Below are 20,204 nucleotides of genomic sequence, written 5' to 3' on the forward strand. Positions count from 1 at the left end.
GACAACACAACAGGAGACAGTAGAGGTCTGAGGAGACTCAGACAACACAACAGGAGACAGTAGAGGTCTGAGGAGACTCAGACAACACAACAGGAGACAGTAGAGAGTCTGAGGAGACTCAGACAACACAACAGGAGACAGTAGAGGTCTGAGGAGACTCAGACAACACAACAGGAGACAGTAGAGGTCTGAGGAGACTCAGACAACACAACAGGAGACAGTAGAGGTCTGAGGAGACTCAGACAACACAACAGGAGACAGTAGAGGTCTGAGGAGACTCAGACAACACAACAGGAGACAGTAGAGGTCTGAGGAGACTCAGACAACACAACAGGAGACAGTAGAGGTCTGAGGAGACTCAGACAACACAACAGGAGACAGTAGAGGTCTGAGGAGACTCAGACAACACAACAGGAGACAGTAGAGGTCTGAGGAGACTCAGACAACACAACAGGAGACAGTAGAGGTCTGAGGAGACTCAGACAACACAACAGGAGACAGTAGAGGTCTGAGGAGACTCAGACAACACAACAGGAGACAGTAGAGGTCTGAGGAGACTCAGACAACACAACAGGAGACAGTAGAGGTCTGAGGAGACTCAGACAACACAACAGGAGACAGTAGAGGTCTGAGGAGACTCAGACAACACAACAGGAGACAGTAGAGGTCTGAGGAGACTCAGACACAACAGGAGACAACAGGAGACTCAGAGTAGAGGTCTGAGGAGACTCAGACAACACAACAGGAGACAGTAGAGGTCTGAGGAGACTCAGACAACACAACAGGAGACAGTAGAGGTCTGAGGAGACTCAGACAACACAACAGGAGACAGTAGAGGTCTGAGGAGACTCAGACAACACAACAGGAGACAGTAGAGGTCTGAGGAGACTCAGACAACACAACAGGAGACAGTAGAGGTCTGAGGAGACTCAGACAACACAACAGGAGACAGTAGAGGTCTGAGGAGACTCAGACAACACAACAGGAGACAGTAGAGGTCTGAGGAGACTCAGACAACACAACAGGAGACAGTAGAGGTCTGAGGAGACTCAGACAACACAACAGGAGACAGTAGAGGTCTGAGGAGACTCAGACAACACAACAGGAGACAGTAGAGGTCTGAGGAGACTCAGACAGACACAACAGGAGACAGTAGAGGTCTGAGGAGACTCAGACAACACAACAGGAGACAGTAGAGGTCTGAGGAGACTCAGACAACACAACAGGAGACAGTAGAGGTCTGAGGAGACTCAGACAACACAACAGGAGACAGTAGAGGTCTGAGGAGACTCAGACAACACAACAGGAGACAGTAGAGGTCTGAGGAGACTCAGACAACACAACAGGAGACAGTAGAGGTCTGAGGAGACTCAGACAACACAACAGGAGACAGTAGAGGTCTGAGGAGACTCAGACAACACAACAGGAGACAGTAGAGGTCTGAGGAGACTCAGACAACACAACAGGAGACAGTAGAGGTCTGAGGAGACTCAGACAACACAACAGGAGACAGTAGAGGTCTGAGGAGACTCAGACACCACAACAGGAGACAGTAGAGGTCTGAGGAGACTCAGACAACACAACAGGAGACAGTAGAGGTCTGAGGAGACTCAGACAACACAACAGGAGACAGTAGAGGTCTGAGGAGACTCAGACAACACAACAGGAGACAGTAGAGGTCTGAGGAGACTCAGACAACACAACAGGAGACAGTAGAGGTCTGAGGAGACTCAGACAACACAACAGGAGACAGTAGAGGTCTGAGGAGACTCAGACAACACAACAGGAGACAGTAGAGGTCTGAGGAGACTCAGACAACACAACAGGAGACAGTAGAGGTCTGAGGAGACTCAGACAACACAACAGGAGACAGTAGAGGTCTGAGGAGACTCAGACAACACAACAGGAGACAGTAGAGGTCTGAGGAGACTCAGACAACACAACAGGAGACAGTAGAGGTCTGAGGAGACTCAGACCACAACAGGAGACAGTAGAGGTCTGAGGAGACTCAGACAACACAACAGGAGACAGTAGAGGTCTGAGGAGACTCAGACAACACAACAGGAGACAGTAGAGGTCTGAGGAGACTCAGACAACACAACAGGAGACAGTAGAGGTCTGAGGAGACTCAGACAACACAACAGGAGACAGTAGAGGTCTGAGGAGACTCAGACAACACAACAGGAGACAGTAGAGGTCTGAGGAGACTCAGACAACACAACAGGAGACAGTAGAGGTCTGAGGAGACTCAGACAACACAACAGGAGACAGTAGAGGTCTGAGGAGACTCAGACAACACAACAGGAGACAGTAGAGGTCTGAGGAGACTCAGACACAGTAGAGGTCTGAGGAGACTCACACAACAGGAGACAGTAGAGGTCTGAGGAGACTCAGACAACACAACAGGAGACAGTAGAGGTCTGAGGAGACAACACAACAGGAGACAGTAGAGGTCTGAGGAGACTCGGACCACAACAGGAGACAGTAGAGGTCTGAGGAGACTCAGACAACACAACAGGAGACAGTAGAGGTCTGAGGAGACTCAGACCACAACAGGAGACAGTAGAGGTCTGAGGAGACTCAGACAACACAACAGGAGACAGTAGAGGTCTGAGGAGACTCAGACAACACAACAGGAGACAGTAGAGGTCTGAGGAGACTCAGACAACACAACAGGAGACAGTAGAGGTCTGAGGAGACTCAGACAACACAACAGGAGACAGTAGAGGTCTGAGGAGACTCAGACAACACAACAGGAGACAGTAGAGGTCTGAGGAGACTCAGACAACACAACAGGAGACAGTAGAGGTCTGAGGAGACTCAGACCACAACAGGAGACAGTAGAGGTCTGAGGAGACTCAGACAACACAACAGGAGACAGTAGAGGTCTGAGGAGACTCAGACCAACAGGAGACAGTAGAGGTCTGAGGAGACTCAGACAACACAACAGGAGACAGTAGAGGTCTGAGGAGACTCAGACAACACACAACAGGAGACAGTAGAGGTCTGAGGAGACTCAGACAACCACAACAGGAGACAGTAGAGGTCTGAGGAGACTCAGACAACACAACAGGAGACAGTAGAGGTCTGAGGAGACTCAGACAACACAACAGGAGACAGTAGAGGTCTGAGGAGACTCAGACAACACAACAGGAGACAGTAGAGGTCTGAGGAGACTCAGACAACACAACAGGAGACAGTAGAGGTCTGAGGAGACTCAGACAACACAACAGGAGACAGTAGAGGTCTGAGGAGACTCAGACCACAACAGGAGACAGTAGAGGTCTGAGGAGACTCAGACCACAACAGGAGACAGTAGAGGTCTGAGGAGACTCAGACCACAACAGGAGACAGTAGAGGTCTGAGGAGACTCAGACCACAACAGGAGACAGTAGAGGTCTGAGGAGACTCAGACCACAACAGGAGACAGTAGAGGTCTGAGGAGACTCAGACAACACAACAGGAGACAGTAGAGGTCTGAGGAGACTCAGACAACACAACAGGAGACAGTAGAGGTCTGAGGAGACTCAGACAACACAACAGGAGACAGTAGAGGTCTGAGGAGACTCAGACAACACAACAGGAGACAGTAGAGGTCTGAGGAGACTCGGACCACAACAGGAGACAGTAGAGGTCTGAGGAGACTCGGACCACAACAGGAGACAGTAGAGGTCTGAGGAGACTCGGACCACAACAGGAGACAGTAGAGGTCTGAGGAGACTCAGACAACACAACAGGAGACAGTAGAGGTCTGAGGAGACTCAGACAACACAACAGGAGACAGTAGAGGTCTGAGGAGACTCGGACCACAACAGGAGACAGTAGAGGTCTGAGGAGACTCAGACCACAACAGGAGACAGTAGAGGTCTGAGGAGACTCAGACAACACAACAGGAGACAGTAGAGGTCTGAGGAGACTCGGACCACAACAGGAGACAGTAGAGGTCTGAGGAGACTCAGACAACACAACAGGAGACAGTAGAGGTCTGAGGAGACTCGGACCACAACAGGAGACAGTAGAGGTCTGAGGAGACTCAGACACCACAACAGGAGACAGTAGAGGTCTGAGGAGACTCAGACACCACAACAGGAGACAGTAGAGGTCTGAGGAGACTCAGACACCACAACAGGAGACAGTAGAGGTCTGAGGAGACTCGCACCACAACAGGAGACAGTAGAGGTCTGAGAAGACTCGCACCACAACAGGAGACAAGAGGTCTGAGGAGACTCGCACCACAACAGGAGACAAGAGGTCTGAGGAGACTCGCACCACACAACAGGAGACAGAGGTCTGCTGAGACTCAGACCACAACAGGAGACAGTAGAGGTCTGCTGAGACTCAGACCACAACAGGAGACAGTAGAGGTCTGAGGAGACTCGCACCACAACAGGAGACAGAGGTCTGCTGAGACTCAGACCACAACAGGAGACAGTAGAGGTCTGCTGAGACTCAGACCACAACAGGAGACAGTAGAGGTCTGCTGAGACTCAGACCACAACAGGAGACAGTAGAGGTCTGCTGAGACTCAGACCACAACAGGAGACAGTAGAGGTCTGCTGAGACTCAGACCACAACAGGAGACAGTAGAGGTCTGAGGAGACTCGCACCACAACAGGAGACAAGAGGTCTGCTGAGACTCAGACCACAACAGGAGACAGTAGAGGTCGGCTGAGACTCGGACCACAACAGGAGACAGTAGAGGTCTGAGGATACTCGGACCACAACAGGAAACAGTAGAGGTCTGCTGAGACTCGGACCACAACAGGAGACAGTAGAGGTCTGAGGAGACTCAGACAACACAACAGGAGACAGTAGAGGTCTGAGGAGACTCGGACCACAACAGGAGACAGTAGAGGTCTGAGGAGACTCAGACAACACAACAGGAGACAGTAGAGGTCTGAGGAGACTCGCACCACAACAGGAGACAGTAGAGGTCTGAGGAGACTCAGACACCACAACAGGAGACAGTAGAGGTCTGAGGAGACTCGCACCACAACAGGAGACAGTAGAGGTCTGAGGAGACTCGCACCACAACAGGAGACGAGGTCTGAGGAGACTCAGACCACACAACAGGAGACAGTAGAGGTCTGAGGAGACTGACCACAACAGGAGACAGTAGAGGTCTGCTGAGACTCAGACCACAACAGGAGACAGTAGAGGTCTGCTGAGACTCAGACCACAACAGGAGACAGTAGAGGTCGGCTGAGACTCAGACCACAACAGGAGACAGTAGAGGTCTGAGGAGACTGACCACAACAGGAGACAGTAGAGGTCTGAGGAGACTGACCACAACAGGAGACAGTAGAGGTCTGAGGAGACTCAGACAACACAACAGGAAACAGTAGAGGTCTGAGGAGACTCAGACAACACAACAGGAAACAGTAGAGGTCTGAGGAGACTCGGACCACAACAGAAAACAGTAGAGGTCTGAGGAGACTCGGACCACAACAGGAAACAGTAGAGGTCTGCTGAGACTCGGACTACAACAGGAGACAGTAGAGGTCTGAGGAGACTCGGACCACAACAGGAGACAGTAGAGGTCTGAGGAGACTCGGACCACAACAGGAGACAGTAGAGGTCTGAGGAGACTCAGACAACACAACAGGAGACAGTAGAGGTCTGAGGAGACTCGGACCACAACAGGAGACAGTAGAGGTCTGAGGAGACTCAGACAAGAGGTCACAACAGGAGACAGTAGAGGTCTGAGGAGACTCAGACCACAACAGGAGACAGTAGAGGTCTGAGGAGACTCAGACAACACAACAGGAGACAGTAGAGGTCTGAGGAGACTCAGACCACAACAGGAGACAGTAGAGGTCTGAGGAGACTCAGACCACAACAGGAGACAGTAGAGGTCTGAGGAGACTCAGACACACACAACAGGAGACAGTAGAGGTCTGAGGAGACTGACAACACAACAGGAGACAGTAGAGGTCTGAGGAGACTCGACCACAACAGGAGACAGTAGAGGTCTGAGGAGACTCAGACCACAACAGGAGACAGTAGAGGTCTGAGGAGACTCAGACCACAACAGGAGACAGTAGAGGTCTGAGGAGACTCAGACAACACAACAGGAGACAGTAGAGGTCTGAGGAGACTCAGACAACACAACAGGAGACAGTAGAGGTCTGAGGAGACTCGACCACAACAGGAGACAGTAGAGGTCTGAGGAGACTCAGACCACAACAGGAGACAGTAGAGGTCTGAGGAGACTCAGACAACACAACAGGAGACAGTAGAGGTCTGAGGAGACTCAGACAACACAACAGGAGACAGTAGAGGTCTGAGGAGACTCAGACCACAACAGGAGACAGTAGAGGTCTGAGGAGACTCGGACCACAACAGGAGACAGTAGAGGTCTGAGGAGACTCAGACAACACAACAGGAGACAGTAGAGGTCTGAGGAGACTCAGACCACAACAGGAGACAGTAGAGGTCTGAGGAGACTCAGACAACACAACAGGAGACAGTAGAGGTCTGAGGAGACTCAGACCACAACAGGAGACAGTAGAGGTCTGAGGAGACTCAGACAACACAACAGGAGACAGTAGAGGTCTGAGGAGACTCGGACCACAACAGGAGACAGTAGAGGTCTGAGGAGACTCAGACAACACAACAGGAGACAGTAGAGGTCTGAGGAGACTCGGACCACAACAGGAGACAGTAGAGGTCTGAGGAGACTCAGACAACACAACAGGAGACAGTAGAGGTCTGAGGAGACTCGGACCACAACAGGAGACAAGAGGTCTGAGGAGACTGACCACAACAGGAGACAGTAGAGGTCTGAGGAGACTGACCACAACAGGAGACAGTAGAGGTCTGAGGAGACTGACCACAACAGGAGACAGTAGAGGTCTGAGGAGACTCGGACCACAACAGGAGACAGTAGAGGTCTGAGGAGACTCGGACCACAACAGGAGACAGTAGAGGTCTGAGGAGACTGACCACAACAGGAGACAGTAGAGGTCTGAGGAGACTCAGACAACACAACAGGAGACAGTAGAGGTCTGAGGAGACTCAGACAACACAACAGGAGACAGTAGAGGTCTGAGGAGACTCGGACCACAACAGGAGACAAGAGGTCTGAGGAGACTGACCACAACAGGAGACAGTAGAGGTCTGAGGAGACTCAGACCACAACAGGAGACAGTAGAGGTCTGAGGAGACTCGGACCACAACAGGAGACAGTAGAGGTCTGAGGAGACTCAGACAACACAACAGGAGACAGTAGAGGTCTGAGGAGACTCGGACCACAACAGGAGACAGTAGAGGTCTGAGGAGACTCAGACAACACAACAGGAGACAGTAGAGGTCTGAGGAGACTCGCACCACAACAGGAGACAGTAGAGGTCTGAGGAGACTCAGACACCACAACAGGAGACAGTAGAGGTCTGAGGAGACTCGCACCACAACAGGAGACAGTAGAGGTCTGAGGAGACTCAGACACCACAACAGGAGACAGTAGAGGTCTGAGGAGACTCGCACCACAACAGGAGACAGTAGAGGTCTGAGGAGACTCGCACCACAACAGGAGACAGTAGAGGTCTGAGGAGACTCGCACCACAACAGGAGACAAGAGGTCTGAGGAGACTCGCACCACACAACAGGAGACAGAGGTCTGCTGAGACTCAGACCACAACAGGAGACAGTAGAGGTCTGCTGAGACTCAGACCACAACAGGAGACAGTAGAGGTCTGCTGAGACTCAGACCACAACAGGAGACAGTAGAGGTCTGCTGAGACTCAGACCACAACAGGAGACAGTAGAGGTCTGCTGAGACTCAGACCACAACAGGAGACAGTAGAGGTCTGCTGAGACTCAGACCACAACAGGAGACAGTAGAGGTCTGCTGAGACTCAGACCACAACAGGAGACAGTAGAGGTCTGAGGAGACTCGGACCACAACAGGAGACAGTAGAGGTCTGAGGATACTCGGACCACAACAGGAAACAGTAGAGGTCTGCTGAGACTCGGACCACAACAGGAGACAGTAGAGGTCTGAGGAGACTCAGACAACACAACAGGAGACAGTAGAGGTCTGAGGAGACTCGGACCACAACAGGAGACAGTAGAGGTCTGAGGAGACTCAGACAACACAACAGGAGACAGTAGAGGTCTGAGGAGACTCGCACCACAACAGGAGACAGTAGAGGTCTGAGGAGACTCGCACCACAACAGGAGACAGTAGAGGTCTGAGGAGACTCAGACACCACAACAGGAGACAGTAGAGGTCTGAGGAGACTCGCACCACAACAGGAGACAGTAGAGGTCTGAGGAGACTCGCACCACAACAGGAGACGAGGTCTGAGGAGACTCAGACCACACAACAGGAGACAGTAGAGGTCTGAGGAGACTGACCACAACAGGAGACAGTAGAGGTCTGCTGAGACTCAGACCACAACAGGAGACAGTAGAGGTCTGCTGAGACTCAGACCACAACAGGAGACAGTAGAGGTCGGCTGAGACTCAGACCACAACAGGAGACAGTAGAGGTCTGAGGAGACTCAGACAACACAACAGGAGACAGTAGAGGTCGGCTGAGACTCAGACCACAACAGGAGACAGTAGAGGTCGGCTGAGACTCAGACCACAACAGGAGACAGTAGAGGTCTGAGGAGACTCAGACCACAACAGGAGACAGTAGAGGTCTGAGGAGACTCAGACCACAACAGGAGACAGTAGAGGTCTGAGGAGACTCGGACCACAACAGGAGACAGTAGAGGTCTGAGGAGACTGACCACAACAGGAGACAGTAGAGGTCTGAGGAGACTCAGACAACACAACAGGAGACAGTAGAGGTCTGAGGAGACTCGGACCACAACAGGAGACAGTAGAGGTCTGCTGAGACTCAGACCACAACGGGAGACAGTAGAGGTCTGCTGAGACTCAGACCACAACGGGAGGCAAGAGGTCTGCTGAGACTCAGACCACAACAGGAGACAGTAGAGGTCTGCTGAGACTCAGACCACAACAGGAGACAGTAGAGGTTTGCTGAGACTCGGACCACAACAGGAGACAGTAGAGGTCTGCTGAGACTCGGACCACAACACAACAGGAGACAGTAGAGGTCTGCTGAGACTCGGACCACAACACAATAGGAGACAGTAGAGGTCTGCTGAGACTCAGACCACAACAGGAGACAGTAGAGGTCTGCTGAGACTCAGACCACAACAGGAGACAGTAGAGGTCTGAGGAGACTCAGACAACACAACAGGAGACAGTAGAGGTCTGAGGAGACTCGGACCACAACAGGAGACAGTAGAGGTCTGAGGAGACTCAGACAACACAACAGGAGACAGTAGAGGTCTGAGGAGACTAGGAGACAGTAGAGGTCTGAGGAGACTCAGACACCACAACAGGAGACAGTAGAGGTCTGAGGAGACTCGCACCACAACAGGAGACAGTAGAGGTCTGAGGAGACTCAGACACCACAACAGGAGACAGTAGAGGTCTGAGGAGACTCGCACCACAACAGGAGACAGTAGAGGTCTGAGGAGACTGTCCACAACAGGAGACGAGGTCTGAGGAGACTCAGACCACACAACAGGAGACAGTAGAGGTCTGAGGAGACTGACCACAACAGGAGACAGTAGAGGTCTGCTGAGACTCAGACCACAACAGGAGACAGTAGAGGTCTGCTGAGACTCAGACCACAACAGGAGACAGTAGAGGTCGGCTGAGACTCAGACCACAACAGGAGACAGTAGAGGTCTGAGGAGACTCGCACCACAACAGGAGACAAGAGGTCTGCTGAGACTCAGACCACAACAGTAGACAGTAGAGGTCGGCTGAGACTCAGACCACAACAGGAGACAGTAGAGGTCTGAGGATACTCGGACCACAACAGGAAACAGTAGAGGTCTGCTGAGACTCAGACCACAACAGGAGACAGTAGAGGTCTGAGGATACTCGGACCACAACAGGAGACAGTAGAGGTTTGCTGAGACTCGGACCACAACAGGAGACAGTAGAGGTCTGCTGAGACTCAGACCACAACGGGAGACAGTAGAGGTCTGCTGAGACTCAGACCACAACGGGAGGCAAGAGGTCTGCTGAGACTCAGACCACAACAGGAGACAGTAGAGGTTTGCTGAGACTCAGACCACAACAGGAGACAGTAGAGGTTTGCTGAGACTCGGACCACAACAGGAGACAGTAGAGGTCTGCTGAGACTCGGACCACAACACAACAGGAGACAGTAGAGGTCTGCTGAGACTCGGACCACAACACAATAGGAGACAGTAGAGGTCTGCTGAGACTCAGACCACAACAGGAGACAGTAGAGGTCTGCTGAGACTCAGACCACAACAGGAGACAAGAGGTCTGAGGAGACTGACCACAACAGGAGACAGTAGAGGTCTGAGGAGACTCAGACAACACAACAGGAGACAGTAGAGGTCTGAGGAGACTCGGACCACAACAGGAGACAAGAGGTCTGAGGAGACTGACCACAACAGGAGACAGTAGAGGTCTGAGGAGACTCAGACAACACAACAGGAGACAGTAGAGGTCTGAGGAGACTCAGACAACACAACAGGAGACAGTAGAGGTCTGAGGAGACTCTGACCACAACAGGCGACAAGAGGTCTGAGGAGACTGACCACAACAGGAGACAGTAGAGGTCTGAGGAGACTCAGACAACACAACAGGAGACAGTAGAGGTCTGAGGAGACTCAGACAACACAACAGGAGACAGTAGAGGTCTGAGGAGACTCGGACCACAACAGGAGACGGTAGATGTCTGCTGAGACTCGGACCACACCACAACAGGAGACAGTAGAGGTCTGCTGAGACTCAAACCACAACAGGAGACAGAGGTTTTCTGAGACTCGGACCACACCACAACAGGAGACAGTAGAGGTTTGCTGAGACTAGGACCACAACAGGAGACAGTAGAGGTCTGCTGAGACTCAGACCACAACAGGAGACAGTAGAGGTCTGCTGAGACTCAGACCACAACAGGAGACAGTAGAGGTCTGCTGAGACTCAGACCACAACAGGAGACAGTAGAGGTCTGCTGAGACTCAGACCACAACAGGAGACAGTAGAGGTCTGCTGAGACTCAGACCACAACAGGAGACAGTAGAGGTCTGCTAAGACTCAGACAACAGGAGACTCAACCCACAACAGGAGACGGTAGAGGTCTGCTGAGACTCAGACCACAACAGGAGACAGTAGAGGTCTGCTGAGACTCAGACCACAACAGGAGACAGTAGAGGTCTGCTAAGACTCAGACAACAGGAGACTCAACCCACAACAGGAGACAGTAGAGGTTTGCTGAGACTAGGACCACAACAGGAGACAGTAGAGGTCTGCTGAGACTCACCACAACAGGAGACAGTAGAGGTCTGCTAAGACTCAGACAACAGGAGACTCAACCCACAACAGGAGACAGTAGAGGTTTGCTGAGACTAGGACCACAACAGGAGACAGTAGAGGTCTGCTGAGACTCACCACAACAGGAGACAGTAGAGGTCTGCTAAGACTCAGACAACAGGAGACTCAACCCACAACAGGAGACGGTAGAGGTCTGCTGAGACTCAGACCACAACAGGAGACAGTAGAGGTCTGCTGAGACTCAGATCACAACAGGAGACAGAGGTCTGCTGAGACTCATGGAGACATTTAGCTAAACAGATTCGGCAGGTACACGATGAACATAAATGTATTTCCCAGTATAGTAACATTTAGAGTACGGCTGAATTAATCTGCTTGAGTCACCTGTCAAATGTTCTTCTATCCATCTCCAATCATCTAGAGTGATTGGTAAAGAAAAATATAACCGCAGTGGTGACACAGAACAATGACTTATACCCTGTAGCCGTGGTAACACAGAACAATGACTTATACCCTGTAGCAGTGGTAACACAGAACAATGACTTATACCCTGTAGCAGTGGTAACACAGAGCAATGACTTATACCATGTAGCCGTGATAACACAGAACAATGACTTATACCATGTAGCCGTGGTAACACAGAACAATGACTTATACCATGTAGCCGTGGTAACACAGAACAATGACTTATACCCTGTAGCAGTGGTAACACAGAACAATGACTTATACCCTGTAGCCGTGGTAACACAGAACAATGACTTATACCCTGTAGCAGTGGTAACACAGAACAATGACTTATACCATGTAGCCGTGGTAACACAGAACAATGACTTATACCATGTAGCCGTGGTAACACAGAACAATGACTTATACCCTGTAGCAGTGGTAACACAGAACAATGACTTATACCCTGTAGCCGTGGTAACACAGAACAATGACTTATACCCTGTAGCAGTGGTAACACAGAACAATGACTTATACCATGTAGCCGTGGTAACACAGAACAATGACTTATACCCTGTAGCCGTGGTAACACAGAACAATGACTTATACCCTGTAGCCGTGGTAACACAGAACAATGACTTATACCCTGTAGCAGTGGTAACACGGAACAATGACTTATACCCTGTAGCAGTGGTAACACAGAACAATGACTTATACCCTGTAGCAGTGGTAACACAGAGCAATGACTTATACCATGTAGCCGTGATAACACAGAACAATGACTTATACCATGTAGCCGTGGTAACACAGAACAATGACTTATACCATGTAGCCGTGGTAACACAGAACAATGACTTATACCCTGTAGCAGTGGTAACACAGAACAATGACTTATACCCTGTAGCCGTGGTAACACAGAACAATGACTTATACCCTGTAGCAGTGGTAACACAGAACAATGACTTATACCCTGTAGCCGTGGTAACACAGAACAATGACTTATACCCTGTAGCAGTGGTAACACAGAACAATGACTTATACCATGTAGCCGTGGTAACACAGAACAATGACTTATACCCTGTAGCAGTGGTAACACAGAGCAATGACTTATACCCTGTAGCCGTGGTAACACAGAACAATGACTTATACCCTGTAGCAGTGGTAACACAGAACAATGACTTATACCCTGTAGCCGTGGTAACACAGAGCAATGACTTATACCCTGTAGCCGTGGTAACATAGAACAATTACTTATACCATGTAGCCGTGGTAACACAGAACAATGACTTATACCCTGTAGCAGTGGTAACACAGAACAATGACTTATACCCTGTAGCCGTGGTAACACAGAACAATGACTTATACCCTGTAGCAGTGGTAACACAGAACAATGACTTATACCCTGTAGCCGTGGTAACACAGAACAATGACTTATACCCTGTAGCCGTGGTAACACAGAACAATGACTTATACCATGTAGCCGTGGTAACACAGAACAATGACTTATACCATGTAGCCGTGGTAACACAGAACAATGACTTATACCCTGTAGCAGTGGTAACACAGAACAATGACTTATACCCTGTAGCCGTGGTAACACAGAGCAATGACTTATACCCTGTAGCAGTGGTAACACAGAACAATGACTTATACCCTGTAGCCGTGGTAACACAGAACAATGACTTATACCCTGTAGCAGTGGTAACACAGAACAATGACTTATACCATGTAGCCGTGGTAACACAGAACAATGACTTATACCCTGTAGCAGTGGTAACACAGAGCAATGACTTGTACCCTGTAGCCGTGGTAACACAGAACAATGACTTATACCCTGTAGCCGTGGTAACACAGAACAATGACTTATACCCTGTAGCCGTGGTAACACAGAACAATGACTTATACCATGTAGCCGTGGTAACACAGAACAATGACTTATACCATGTAGCCGTGGTAACACAGAACAATGACTTATACCCTGTAACAGTGGTAACACAGAACAATGACTTATACCCTGTAGCCGTGGTAACACAGAACAATGACTGTAGCCGTGGTAACACAGAACAATGACTTATACCCTGTAGCCATGGTAACACAGAACAATGACTTATACCCTGTAGCAGTGGTAACACAGAACAATGACTGTATCAGTGGTAACACAGAACAATGACTTATACCCTGTAGCCGTGGTAACACAGAACAATGACTTATACCCTGTAGCAGTGGTAACACAGAACAATTACTTATACCCCGTAGCCGTGGTAACACAGAACAATGACTTATACCCTGTAGCCGTGGTAACACAGAACAATGACTTATACCCTGTAGCCGTGGTAACACAGAACAATGACTTATACCATGTAGCCGTGGTAACACAGAACAATGACTTATACCATGTAGCCGTGGTAACACAGAACAATGACTTATACCCTGTAACAGTGGTAACACAGAACAATGACTTATACCCTGTAGCCGTGGTAACACAGAACAATGACTGTAGCCGTGGTAACACAGAACAATGACTTATACCCTGTAGCCATGGTAACACAGAACAATGACTTATACCCTGTAGCAGTGGTAACACAGAACAATGACTGTATCAGTGGTAACACAGAACAATGACTTATACCCTGTAGCCGTGGTAACACAGAACAATGACTTATACCCTGTAGCAGTGGTAACACAGAACAATTACTTATACCCCGTAGCCGTGGTAACACAGAACAATGACTTATACCCTGTAGCAGTGGTAACACAGAACAATGACTTATACCCTGTAGCCGTGGTAACACAGAACACTGACTTATACCATGTAGCCGTGGTAACACAGAACAATGACGTATACCCTGTAGCAGTGGTAACACAGAACAATGACTTATACCCTGTAGCCGTGGTAACACAGAACACTGCAGTTTAACATGGCTCCTTTTCTACAAATTCTCTGCAGCCCAAGATAACCAGTATCTCATTCATTTCAGCCACGGCCTGGCCATGAAACGGTTAACAAACACTTTTTCTGAGAAATCCTCAAGTGCTCTTTTCTAGGAGTATTAACTCCTGAGTGACTGGGGCCTTCTGGGTAACGGTTGACCCGTTGCCAAGAAAAATAAGGGATTGTGTTTTGATGTAATTTGCAGCGAAGGGATGCTCTAGAATTCCTTCACTGCATGAAATTAGGGTGAAGTTGAGACAATGGCTTGCCATGTTGCAAAACAGTCCTAAAACATGTTTGTTTTTGCCAACACTGTTGCAATACTGAGTCAGCAATCAAATCAAATGTTTCTCCCATCGAGAGCTAACTCTCCTGTCCCATTCTGTTGTTTCTCCCATCGAGAGCTAACTCTCCTGTCCCGTTCTGTTGTTTCTCCCATCGAGAGCTAACTCTCCTGTCCCATTCTGTTGTTTCTCCCATCGAGAGCTAACTCTCCTGTCCCGTTCTGTTGTTTCTCCCATCGAGAGCTAACTCTCCTGTCCCATTCTGTTGTTTCTCCCATCGAGAGCTAACTCTCCTGTCCCGTTCTGTTGTTTCTCCCATCGAGAGCTAACTCTCCTCTCCCTTTCTCCTCTTGTTTCTCCCATCGAGAGCTAACTCTCCTCTCCCTTTCTCCTCTTGTTTCTCCCATCGAGAGCCAACTCTCCTCTCCCTTTCTCCTCTTGTTTCTCCCATCGAGAGCCAACTCTCCTCTCCCTTTCTCTTGTTTCTCCCATCGAGAGCTAACTCTCCTCTCCCTTTCTCTTGTTTCTCCCATCGAGAGCTAACTCTTTCTCTTGTTTCTCCCATTTCTCTCCCTTTCTCTTGTTTCTCCCATCGAGAGCTAACTCTCCTCTTTCTCTGGTTTATCCCATCCCTTCTCCCTCTTTGTTTCTCCCATCGAAAGCTAACTCTCCTCTCCCTTTCTCTTGTTTCTCCCATCGAGAGTTAACTCTCCTCTCCCTTTCTCTTGTTTCTCCCATAGAGAAATGCATGTGTAGACATGGCTAACTCCTCTGTTCTTCTCCCTCCTCTAGGTGTGTCAGTTTGTGGTCTCGGTCAACGGGCTAAACGTGCTGTCTCTGGACTACAGGACAGTCAGTAACCTCATCCTGACCGGGCCCAGGACCGTTGTCATGGAAGTCATGGAGGAAGCAGATTACTGAAGAGGCAGGCTATCACGTGGCAGGGGGTGTGGCTGAGCAGAGTAGACCCAAGGCAGACTCTAAAGACACCATAGAGATAAAAGTGCCTTTATGAAACTCTATGGAAAATTCTCTCTGGGCTTCTAACTCTCTGGGAAACTCTCTCTGGGCTTCTAACTCTCTGGGAAACTCTCTCTAGGCTTCTAACTCTATGGGAAACTCTCTCTGGGCTTCTAACTCTCTGGGAAACTCTCTCTGGGCTTCTAACTCTCTGGGAAACTCTCTGGGCTTCTAACTCTATGGGAAACTCTCTCTGGGCTTCTAACTCTATGGGAAACTCTCTGGGCTTCTAACTCTATGGGAAACTCTCTCTGGGCTTCTAACTCTATGGGAAACTCTCTCTGGGCTTCTAACTCCAGGAAAGACTCAGTCAAGCTCTGCCAGCCACCACCCACGTCTCTTTCCTATTGGACGCTGCTTCCCTCTGATGGCCTCCAATAGAACTGCTTGGAGAAGAGAGAGGGACATTAGTTACTCTGTTAGATACACACATCTTGTCATTGGTCTCCTGTCTCATCTGTCTAGTTGATGTTGAGACATCAGATGGACCCTGATGACATAACAGCCCCCTGCTCCATGATCAGGGGACTGTGCCCTGCTGTCCCCTTCTGGTTTCTCACTGTCTCCTGTGGTCTGTGTTTTCTTTATGTATTGATGGTACTACCTACCCATGTGTGAAGCTGTGTGGGGAGAGACCGTTCTGGACCTGTCTAGATCTGTCTGTCTTTCTCTATCCCAGGATGAGATGTGGTGAAGTTGAAGACAGGCCTGAAGGAGACAGACAGCATATCATTTGAGACAGACAGCATATCATTCGGGACAGGCCTGAAGGAGACAGACGGCATATCATTCGGGACAGGCCTGAAGGAGACAGGCGGCATATAATTTCGGGACAGGCCTGAAGGAGACAGACGGCATATCATTTCAGGACAGGCCTGAAGGAGACAGGCGGCATATCATTCGGGACAGGCCTGAAGGAGACAGGCAGCATATCATTCGGGACAGGCCTGAAGGAGACAGGTGGCATATCATTTCGGGACAGGCCTGAAGGAGACAGACGGCATATCATTTCGGGACAGGCCTGAAGGAGACAGACGGCATATCATTTCGGGACAGGCCTGAAGGAGACAGACGGCATATAATTTCGGGACAGGCCTGAAGGAGATAGACGGCATATCATTCGGGACAGGCCTGAAGGAGACAGACAGCATATCATTCGGGACAGGCCTGAAGGAGACAGGCGGCATATCATTTCGGGACAGGCCTGAAGGAGACAGACGGCATATCATTCGGGACAGGCCTGAAGGAGACAGACAGCATATCATTCGGGACAGGCCTGAAGGAGACAGACGGCATATCATTCGGGACAGGCCTGAAGGAGACAGGCAGCATATCATTCGGGACAGGCCAGAAGGAGACAGGCAGCATATCATTCGGGACAGGCCTGAAGGAGACAGGCAGCATATAATTTGGGACAGGCCAGAAGGAGACAGGCAGCATATAATTCGGGACAGGCCTGAAGGAGATAGGCAGCATATTATTCGGGACAGGCCTGAAGGAGACAGGCAGCATATCATTCGGGACAGGCCTGAAGGAGACAGACGGCATATCATTCGGGACAGGCCTGAAGGAGACAGGCAGCATATCATTCGGGACAGGCCTGAAGGAGACAGACGGCATATCATTCGGGACAGGCCTGAAGGAGACAGGCAGCATATCATTCGGGACAGGCCAGAAGGAGACAGGCAGCATATCATTCGGGACAGGCCTGAAGGAGACAGGCAGCATATAATTCGGGACAGGCCAGAAGGAGACAGGCAGCATATAATTCGGGACAGGCCTGAAGGAGACAGGCAGCATATTATTCGGGACAGGAGTGTGAACCATTAACAAGTGACTGTTCAATCCTCTGGGCCACATGATGCAAACCACGTCCAACTAATCCAGAGCTGTTTGGACGAGTGACACAGATACCAGCCTGGTTACACTGTGCCGTTGCCTAGAGATCACTCACTATACATTGTGGTAGTTGTGTGAAGTTGGCCTTAGTTTAACCAAGCAAACAGGGTTGTAATAATGTTCATGTTTATGCAGGACTAATTGTTGTCGATGATGTGTCTTTTCCCTGTAAACTTAGGGCGAGTTTCCCGAACAACAAATCCTGGACTAAATAATCTAAATCAATAGATAATCTCCATTTGAAAGTCCATGATTATTCTTTGTTCGGGAAGACAAAGTAGGTAGCTACTAGCTAGTTAATGAGGTAACACTTGACAGGATGGTTCTACTGTCTGTATGCCTGAATATCATGGTTATAATTACCACATGAAGGATATGACTCAGTATGTAGACCTAAAGGATATGTAGACCCAAAGGATATGTAGACCTAAAGGATATGTAGACCCAAAGGATATGTAGACCCAAAGGATATGTAGACCCAAAGGATATGTAGACCCAAAGGATATGTAGACCTAAAGGATATGTAGACCTAAAGGATATGACTCAGTATGTAGACCTAAAGGATATGTAGACCTAAAGGATATGACTCAGTATGTAGACCCAAAGGATATGTAGACCTAAAGGATATGTAGACCCAAAAGATATGTAGACCCAAAGGATATGTAGACCCAAAGGATATGTAGACCCAAAGGATATGTAGACCTAAAGGATATGTAGACCTAAAGGATATGACTCAGTATGTAGACCTAAAGGATATGTAGACCTAAAGGATATGACTCAGTATGTAGACCCAAAGGATATGTAGACCTAAAGGATATGACTCAGTATGTAGACCTAAAGGATATGTAGACCCAAAGGATAGGTAGACCTAAAGGATATGTAGACCTAAAGGATATGTAGACCCAAAGGATATGTAGACCTAAAGGATATGTAGACCCAAAGGATATGTAGACCCAAAGGATATGTAGACCCAAAGGATATGTAGACCCAAAGGATATGTAGACCTAAAGGATATGTAGACCTAAAGGATATGTAGACCCAAAGGATATGTAGACCTAAAGGATATGTAGACCTAAAGGATATGTAGACCTAAAGGATATGTAGACCTAAAGGATATGACTCAGTATGTAGACCTAAAGGATATGTAGACCTAAAGGATATGACTCGGTATGTAGACCTAAAGGTTGCGCCTGTAACAACTACCTTCACTCTGTCATGACACAACGAACCATTACCCATCAGGCCCCTTTCCCAGACATGCATTTTGCCTCGTCTTGGACTAGAAGGCAAGCTGAATGGAGAATCTCTGTTTGAAAGAGCTTTTTGGTCCAGGGAATCTGCTCATGGTGATATAAATGGGGTGGTTTGTATAGTTTTCTAAGATTTTATAATGTGTAATGACCGTGATGAGTCTGTTTCTTTAGCACCGGCATTGAGGCCTATGACGACACCCACCTGTTACCAATAAGCCGAATGTGGATGTCGTATATCCGCTATAGTCCCTAGTCTTTCAGAAGTGGCATGTTCCACACTACCGTCAATTCTATAATATATGGATATGTTAACATATATTTATCTAATGTAGATCTGTGTGTGGATTTAGGCATACTAAGGCACTTTAAAAAATGAAAATAACTGTTTGCATCGGTTTGTTTTCTAGTTAAAATGTCAGAAAATGGATAGTGTGTTAAGACGTCACTATACTGTACCATCCTGAAACATAAACGCATTTACAATGATCAACCCTTTCTATTTGCCATCAGACCCGATCTACTTGTATTTAAGAAGGAGAAAGGGGGTTTATTTCGGTAGCTAGCTGTGAATTTAAAGCAGAAGAACTATTGATGGCATGAGAGAAACAATCTATGGCCGTATTTAATAACAGAGTCATCTGTAGCTCAGTGTACCAGGGTCAACTGTGGTCTTATGACATCACTTCCTGGTCAGATAAAGTAGCCTAGGTTCATTGTAAGATTTAATAATAATAAAAGAATAGCAGTACAAACTCTGTTCGTGTTCACCTTTCTTCGATATGCAGTGTTGTTGTTTACCATAATGTCAAGCCTCAAATTATTAGGTTTGATTTTAGATTTCTTTGGAAAACAGTCACTTTTTGACAAGCTAGGATTCTGTCTCTTTTTATAATGTGCTTAAATGTGTAAAGCGACAAAATGCATAATACACTTGCATAGTTTCTTGAATGTAGTGCTTGCTAATGATCCAGGGTTCTTTTTCAGGACTGATATCATTGGTTAAGCTCTCACTATGAACATTAGACATCAGTGATT

General features: G+C 48.7%; 1 protein-coding gene across 2 annotated transcripts in view; it reads left to right on the top strand.

Annotated features, from left to right (window-relative positions):
* deptor (DEP domain containing MTOR-interacting protein) overlaps positions 1-19,924 on the top strand; it is a 102,564-nt gene extending 82,640 nt beyond the window's left edge. For both annotated transcript variants that reach the window (XM_065015984.1, XM_065015983.1), the window contains one exon: positions 15,790-19,924. In XM_065015984.1, the coding sequence (XP_064872056.1) occupies positions 15,790-15,918 (129 nt within the window). In that variant the 3' untranslated portion in view covers positions 15,919-19,924. The remainder of the gene's footprint in view (positions 1-15,789) is intronic.
* The last annotated feature ends 280 nt before the right edge of the window (positions 19,925-20,204 follow it).

Source organism: Oncorhynchus nerka, unplaced genomic scaffold, assembly GCF_034236695.1.
Source record: "Oncorhynchus nerka isolate Pitt River unplaced genomic scaffold, Oner_Uvic_2.0 unplaced_scaffold_1183, whole genome shotgun sequence".
NCBI classification, from domain to species: domain Eukaryota; kingdom Metazoa; phylum Chordata; class Actinopteri; order Salmoniformes; family Salmonidae; genus Oncorhynchus; species Oncorhynchus nerka.